Source organism: Pteropus alecto, unplaced genomic scaffold, assembly GCF_000325575.1.
Source record: "Pteropus alecto unplaced genomic scaffold, ASM32557v1 scaffold125, whole genome shotgun sequence".
Classification (NCBI taxonomy): domain Eukaryota; kingdom Metazoa; phylum Chordata; class Mammalia; order Chiroptera; family Pteropodidae; genus Pteropus; species Pteropus alecto.
This window is the reverse complement of record NW_006436888.1, coordinates 4198802-4207068: the sequence shown is the minus strand read 5'-3', so window position 1 is coordinate 4207068 and position 8267 is coordinate 4198802. Positions and strand designations below refer to the sequence as shown.

The window sequence follows — 8267 nt, the reverse complement described above, 5'->3', positions numbered from 1 at the left end:
CCTCTTCTGTGGCACCAGAGAGGCATTTTGTCCAAGCCCTGAATGAAGAGCACTGGCCCCTTACATAATTCCAGAATATAGCAGGGACTCTTTTTTTGACCCTTTCCAGAAACAAGGGTCCCATTTCCCTCTCTTCTCTCAATTCCCGAGTGCCCAGAGTTTGTGCTCCAGCTTCCTGTCGCTGGCTATTTCTTGTATAGAATCATTATCTTCCTAACCAGAATGTCGTCCTTGAGGATAGGTCCAAGGCTGCTGTTTGCCCGTATCCTCAGCAGTACCTAAGTCTGTGCTGGGCCCCCGAGTGAGCGCTTCTTAATAAAGACATTCTAACTTGGACCGTAGATCATACACTGTCAGAGCTGGGAAGAGTTTTGGAAACCACTAAGTCCAACACTCTAATTTTATAGATGGTACCACTCCAAAAACTCACTTTGGAGGCTGGTGTTTATCTGCTGGAAAGAAAAGGTGTTTTTTTGTTTTTGTTTTTGTTTTTATTTTTGTTTATGGTAAAGCCTAACAAATGACCATGATTCTAAATCTTTGGAAGGCTTTCTTCAAAGGACGCGGGCTATTCCTCCATGGACTAGGATCTGACTACTCACCACAATTAGAATGCTCGCTGGGGCCATCCCAAGCCATTGTCACTCACCCTTCCAGCCACGTGATAGTGTCGGTACTATCACTATGCTCCAGATGCTGAGAGGGGGGCTCAGGGATGGGACACCTCCCTCCAGGTTGAGAGAGGGCTAGAATCTGGTTTGGTCAGACGCTCAGGTTCGGGGCTCTCAAATGGGGTCCCTGACTGAAACCCCCACTTAGTGAGTGATTCAAAGTGCTGGCTTTGCAACGCCCTATGGTGTCTCTGTCCTAAAAGAAACTGTAAAATTAATTTTCATTAACTTTAAGTTCTTTAATTAGGAAATGACAGGGAAGGGAAGGCAAAAAGCAAATAACCACAGGGTTTGCATCTCCAGAAAGGTCAGTTCTCACTGCCCTAGGCTGTGAAAGCATTTGGACTGAGTAAACGGAAGGAATATTCTCATATCTTAATCCAGGAACCATTGCTTTACCTGGAATTGCTGTTTCTTCCTCCAGTTCCTCTTCTGTGCCCAGAGCTCACCTTCTCCTGTCACTAGCGTCAAAAAGCCTGAGGACTGATGGCTTCCACGGCAAATCTGTGTAACCAGTCTTGCCAGACCAGAATGTAACAGGCCCCCTGACTACCCAATGTGCTGGGTCTTCAAGGCATGCTGTTTGCCTCGAATCTTTTCACTAAGCTTTATATCTGAATAACATTCCTGTGAGTTTTCTAAAAGGTTAGTCCTGGGTCATTGGCACTTAAACCACTTGTTTTGGTAGATCCTTCCCGAGAAGGTTAATTATATATTTGATATCCTTCCCTTTTTATGCCTGAATGATGAGGATAAGTACCCTGTGGTTTATTAACTGTCACTTTAAACCTTTTCAAATTGTCTTGTGACAAAACAGAGTTTTATGTCCTTTTTATCCAGCTTTGATGAATGAGACAGCTTTTCTAGTGAAAATATGCCAGGGTAAATAATATCTCTCCTGTTTGGTGGGGTAGGATTTTGCATTTGAAGTTATGAGTTCAAGTCTGCCACTTCACATGAAAGGTGCTCTAACCTGTTAACTTTTCCAAATGCTTTTTTTTTTTTTTTTGGACAAACGGGGCGGGTAATGGCTGATGAAGGTTGAATAAGTGAAAGAAGAACTTAAGGGCGGTTGATGTCTCTAAAAACTTGATACCAAACTCTAAAACAACAATTTGCCACATTTTCCTATTTCGTATCTCCCTAATCGTTAGAGCAAAGATCTTGTGTCCTTAACATATGGAATCCCAGAGCTCACCTCTTCTCCCCCAGGCCATTTTATTCTACCTTTACTTTTTTTTTTTTTTTTTGTAAATTTGCAATAGTAACGTGGAAGGTAAATGTCCTTATGGATTTTTAGGAGTTGTTTTGCAAACCGCATGCCCACCAGGGTAAGCGTCCCGCGATTCGTATGTGCCCAGTGCTTGAGAGCCACCTCCTGGGACACACAGTATATAGATGCAGCAGTTCTTGTCTATCTCGATTGGTGTTTGCTGAATTCCAGCTAGGAGGAAGGGAAGATATTTATTTAAAATAATTAAAATAGTCACAATACTGCTCAGGTTTCAAAACCCTTTTCCCTCTGTTTTTAATTCGTTGCAGTTTGCAGGAACATTATCAGATGGCCTAGGAAAGACGATGGACAATCGGCATCAGTCGGAGCGGGAGTACATTAGGTACCACGCAGCCACAAGTGGCGAACACCTTGTAGCCGGCATCCATGGCCTGGCTCATGGTAAGTCACCTGCTGCCAGGCTGGAGAAGAATGGCTCTGACGCCACAGTCCCTCAGAGGTGCCTTTCCACCCATCCAGTTGCAAGGAGGGAAAAGAAAGCCGACAACAGTGGAGATCCTGGCTGGGTGTCTAGTGCGCCTGATAACTGTCAAGCTCTCTTATTTTATCCACCTCGCAACTGAAATGTTATAGCCTGTGAGAACTCTTCATTCATTTTCAAAATGCCATGCAGTTGCAGTTTCTTCCTGTTCTCTGGTGTCTGTTCCCAGAGTGTCATAAGGTGTTATCAGTTGAACCCCTTTTAAAAATATAGAACCACTGTTTCAAGACATGCCTTCTGCTTCCCGAGCGTTCCTTCCATAGAAGTGAAATTGGCCACCAGGTTTGTGGGCCAGATGTTTCTGAGTTTCGTATAAATGCACATTCACAGAGACTGTAAATCCTTGTGCCCAAGAGACATAGGTGATGGCACAGATGTGTCAGGTCTCTGAATCTGTTTGAATTCTGACTTTTAGTGATGTAATTCTGACCCATTTGCCTCTTGTTGTATTTTCCCCAGCAACTCCTTAGCATGGCATGCAAGACCCTTAGAACTAGATACCCAGCCAACTTTCCAACCACTGTCCCCCAGCCACACTGACTTCGGCCACTCAGAGCCACACACTGCTCTCCATGCCTTCAAGTCCTGGCTCACTCGTTCCTTCTGCCCTCCCCTTCTCTTCCTCACTTCAGTGCCTACCAAAATCCTGCTCAACCCATAAGGTCCACCTCAAATGACGTTTGCCCAGCCCCACTGTCCCCGTTTAGAATTAACGATGACTGGAGCACACATGGCAGTCTGGATTGTGTTTGTAGCCAGCCGTGTGGGTCTTGCCTTCCTGAGAGGCTGCGATAGCCAGGAGAGGAGAAAGACTACTTTGTGTTTACCTTCGTACCCGCAGTACCTTTTATGCATAAAAGTACTTTTATGATACCTGGCGTGTAACTCATGCTTTGGTAACGGTTATTAGTAAATCGAACTGTTTGTACCAGATTCTTAGGAATAGTCTGAAGCTATCGGAACTCATATCAAGACTGATGAAGTTTTGATTATCTGCATTTGGAAGAAGAAGAAGGAATATAAATAATAAAAATCAGATTTTTCTTCATGTTTAGGACACAATGTTTAGGACAGAGTGTTTATCAGTTTTCCTAAGGGCGAGGTTTGGATCGAATGCCTTTGCTTTCCTGAAGCCTGCCCAACTGGAAAGGGAGCAGCCCCCAGGGAGACGTTAAGCTAGAAATAAAATTTGGCCGAAACTAATCTGTTTATGTGCTTTAAAAGTTGATCGTTGGGCAATCATTTGGGATTAAAGATTTAGTCATTCTAGTAACTAATGATGGTGCATTGGAATAATAGATGATTGTTTTTTAATGAATATAAAATGCTGTTCTCTCTATAATTGCCTTTATCCTTTATCCTTTATCCTTGGGATATGAAGAGAAAGCATGGCTGTCCTCACTTTTTAGATGGATTCACCAGTGTACTGAGAGAGTGGGTAACCGGTTCAAGGTCGCAAAATCCCCTCCAGCCAAAGCTCATTCAGATGATATGTACAGCATCTCCAGGAGATGTTTGGCTGTTCAGAGACCAGGAACCAGTGGCCTCATTCAAGGAAGATCCATCAAGCTCTGGGTTATGTGAAAGTAGTAGTCTAGAGTGAGATCTTTCCTCCAGGATGGACAAGCTCTCAAAAGAGAGCAGTCTCTCCGGTTTAAAACCTGGGAGTAACACTCAGTTTGACTGTAGGCCCCGCCAGACCCAAGTTCAGCGATGCTCCGTCTCCGTCGTGAACTTCGTTCAGAGGGTTGGGAAAGGGATGTTGCCTTGCTGGAGCAGAGGGACCCAGAATCCAGAAGGAATGTCGTGAGCTGTTAGTGCGTTCTCACCCAGGGAATTTCCTTTACCAATTTGTCTCACTAGAGCTGAAGAGTCTAGAGAGCTTCTTCACAGCCCCACCATCAAAGGGTAAACATCCTGTAGTGTCCCTGGCACAAATCCTGGAAATGCTCCCTGGACTGGGCCCACGTTTTCCCTGCAGCCCGTGTCCTCGCCAGCCTTGGCCAACTTCCGGCCACGTTGGAGGCTCTTTAAGGTCATCACTATCAACTTATAGAATGTTGAGAGTGTCTTTTTGACCTAGGTTGGTCCTTTGAACTGACCCCGTAGAGGGTCCTGGCAGCTTTTGGGGGTGACTTTCATCACGGCTTCATCATTTATTCTGATTGCCTACACCTGATTCCAGCGGTGTGCTGTAGCTTTTACCCTATTTCAAACACTTAGCGGTGTTGGCCAGTCACATAGTGTTCTTTGAAAATCGAATACCTATATTTAGTTATCTCTCTGCCTTATGTTTTATGGGATTCCAACTTTCCTCCAGAGCCTTATTTTCTAGTCTGTCGATATCCTACTGTCTGCATCCTCCCCCAACAGCCCGTATGCTGCCCAAGCTCTGGAATTGAAAAGTACCGCTGTTAGCTTTCCTTTGAGTTTTTTAAAAAACTGGAACATAAGTTTACTTCTGACTAATATACAATATATTTATATGTAATATGTATTCTGATTAATATATAGTATTACATTCTCTGACTCCAAACTTAAGGGGCACATTCGCTGGTTTTTGGTCTTGAGGTGGCCTGCCTGTGGCCTGTCAGATGGGTAGAATGCCCCTGAGTTACTCTGCCAGCTGCATGGAATTGAGAGGTGTGGCTTTAAATGGTGTTGCTTTTGACCTTGGCCCGGTTACAGTAGCCCTTGTCTTTTTTGCTAGGTATCATTGGCGGATTGACCAGTGTGATAACCTCAACAGTGGAAGGTGTGAAGACAGAAGGGGGTGTCAGCGGTTTTATATCTGGCCTTGGGAAAGGCCTTGTTGGCACTGTCACCAAGCCAGTAGCAGGTGCCCTGGATTTTGCATCAGAAACAGCCCAGGCGGTGAGAGACACAGCCACACTTAGTGGCCCCAGGTCAGTGCTCGGAGCGGGGAGAGCCTTTTGCGATTTCTAGCCCAAGTCTGCTGCCTCTCTCAACACTTACTGATGTGTTTAATCATATGCTTTCTACTTTGGTGATTTTTTAAGTATTCGAAAACACATAAATAAAATTTCTGACTTGCATAATATAAATACATGAAAATGAAGCCCAAAAATCTGGCATGAATTTTTGCAGATCTGTATACCAATATGTGTATCTAGCTATATATCTGTATATATTGGAGAGAGATATATGTAAATGAAATGTTTTTCTTCGTTAGAGGGGTCAGAAGTAGGATCACATCCTTACGAACCTCCCGTCCTCACCAAACTAGACCCCCGCTTGCCCACTGAGAAAACTCAGTCTGCAGGCGGGGTCTTGCTCCTGAGCCTCATGGCATAATCCTGGAATTTCTGGAGCTGTGGTTCACCTCATGGGTCTGTTCCTCCTTAGTTCTCCTTTGACTTGACGGTGCCAGCCAGTCCCCTAACCTCATAATGAAACTCCCCAAGCGAGTTGGCAGTTCTGCTGCGGACGCTGTCTTGCCACAATACCGGTTGAGACAGGAAACCAGCCACAGCCCACACGGCTCCACATCCCGCAGAATCCAACCACTTTACCTTAGCTGTTTGTGTTCGTGGCCTATTTTAGCCTCCCCTTTTCAGAGTGACTAATCGGGGATCTTAACAAAGGGTATGATGGACGGTATAGTCCTGGCTGAGCTGGACTCCACCTAAGCTGAGGGTTTTGCTGCTGCCTGTCTAGGAGCTTTTCCCTAAGTGAGTGAGTGAGTGCCCTTTCAGGATGCCAGGGCCAGGGCCTGGGCCGTGTCTACATCCTGGTGCTCCCTCAAATGGGATCTGAAGCGAAATCGTCCCCAATTAAAATGAATCCATTTGTCTGTCACCAGAAAACTTGACTGATGACATAGGACTGCAGTGGGGGAAATGCTTAAGACTGCGGACTGGAACCGTGTAATGAATCCTGCCAGAATGGCTTCCATCTGGAGGCAGCTGCTCTTTAAAAAAGAATCTGTAGAGTTTACTTTAGTTACGTTACGTTCTATTCCCAGATACAGAGCTCAAACAATCCCTGAGTATATTTTGAAGCATTTATGAAGTTAGGGGGAGGGGCAGTAGGGAGTCTTCAAAAGAATTTCCAGTTACTTTTTCCGTGTCTGCTCAAAGGCCAAGAATTCTACCTCCGGTATTTTGTCAGGACAGTAAGACCTAATCAAGTGAGTAAAGCAGAAGGCCCCTAAAAATTCCAAAAGAACTATCCTTATTCTTAAAATCCCAGAGCGGTCAAGGGATTGAGTGATTTGTTTCAAAAAGAACCTGAGGTATATCTGTTAATTTTTTAAACTATTATTATTTTGTGCTGTGAGCTTTAATGATATTGACCAGAAAGAAATCACTTGAATTTTCTATAATGTCAGTTTAGAAGTCTTGGTAAAGTTTTGCATTCTTTTTAGGAGCACAAGAAAGGCACAGAATGTTTGTCCAGCATTGCCATAGAAGGTTCAGTTTAGTGTCAGCCAGCATACATCTGTCATTCATTCATTTTCAGTCAGTAGTTATCGACTGAAAATTTCCTAAGAATCCAGGGTTGGGAATATAGCAGAAGCTGGATAAAGCAAGGCTGTCTCTGGGCTCAAAGGGCTTACAGTCAAGTGAGGCAGCAAACATCACACAAATCATCATATAAATAATTATTTGCTGAAATTGCAGTCAGTGACACGGGACATTGACAGGGTGCTGTGAGACTGTAGAATCAGGGAAGGCAAAGGGGAGAGGGTGGCCAGTGAGGTCAGGAAAGGCTGTTCTCAGGAAGTGATATTTGAGGTGAAGCCTGAAGTCTAGGTCGGAGTTGGCCAGGCGAAGAGAGGAGAGAATCACATTGCGGGTTAGAGGGGCACAGAGAAGCTGTGCGGCTTGCCTCAGAGCAGACAGTAACCGGCAGTGCAGTTGAAGTTTAACTGCAGATTTCCCAGAACAGTCACCTGCCTGGCCGTGCGCTCCTCCTAGAAACAAAAGCTACAACCATAAGTGAGAAGAAGCCAGGCAGTCATGGGCTGTGGGCGTGACAGCCCACAGGAAAGGGGATTAAGCATCTGCTCCTCCTCTCTGTTCCTGGAGGAGCCACTAGTGGGGGATCCGAGGCCAAAGGTGTCAGGTGAGTGGGGCACATGCTAGACCCGTGCTAACTGGGGGCCTCCAGGACACTTGGCCTTTCGCCTTTTTTGCACTGAAAAGGCGTTACAGATTCTTCAGAAACACTTTGACCACTTTCCCTCAGTCCATTTATCTAGGTTCAAAGGGAAGGTTCTTAATGAAGAGCCACTTGTTAGAAAAGAACACTTGTCCCGGAAGACAATAGACCTGGGTCCCAAAGCCCTTACCTGTTAGTGTTGGGCCCTCGGGCAAGGCTCCCGGCCTAAGTCTCAGTTTTTCAATCTATAAATCGGGGGTAAAGGTACGTGTCTGTTCTCCCATCCAGCGGTTTGAAACCTAACCAGAGTTATTTTAATGTGAATATAAATATAATATAAAGAACTATAAAATGCTGGGTGATACCGGTTTTGAAAGTCACGTTACAGGAGCAGGTGGGGAAACGGTTCAGGGCCTTGAGGGTCTGTTGTGATGACACTGATCTCTTAGGAACCTACTCATTCCACCAAGGGCTAAATCACCCTGGTTTCTTGGAAGTGAGTTATAACCCTCTCCAACCATCCCAGTTGATTGAACAGGGTCCAGGGGTGTTACTCAGGGTTTTTCCCCCGCTGTTTAGACAACAGGGACTAACAAATGATTCGAAGGGATTAGAAGTGAGATTCTGACCGAGGGCTGACCTGAGTCCAGGGACCGAGCCAGGAATTCAACCCAGGAGTCCACGAGTTCTGCTCTGA

At 45.2% G+C, this 8267-nt stretch overlaps 1 protein-coding gene across 6 annotated transcripts in view; it reads left to right on the top strand.

Moving 5' to 3' along the window:
- The window catches only part of VPS13D (vacuolar protein sorting 13 homolog D), a 216589-nt gene that overhangs the window by 167607 nt on the left and 40715 nt on the right, over positions 1-8267 (top strand). For all 6 annotated transcript variants that reach the window (XM_025048627.1, XM_025048626.1, XM_025048628.1 and 3 more), the window contains 2 exons: positions 2214-2346; positions 5157-5352. In XM_025048627.1, coding sequence (XP_024904395.1) covers positions 2214-2346; positions 5157-5352 — 329 coding nt within the window. The remainder of the gene's footprint in view (positions 1-2213; positions 2347-5156; positions 5353-8267) is intronic.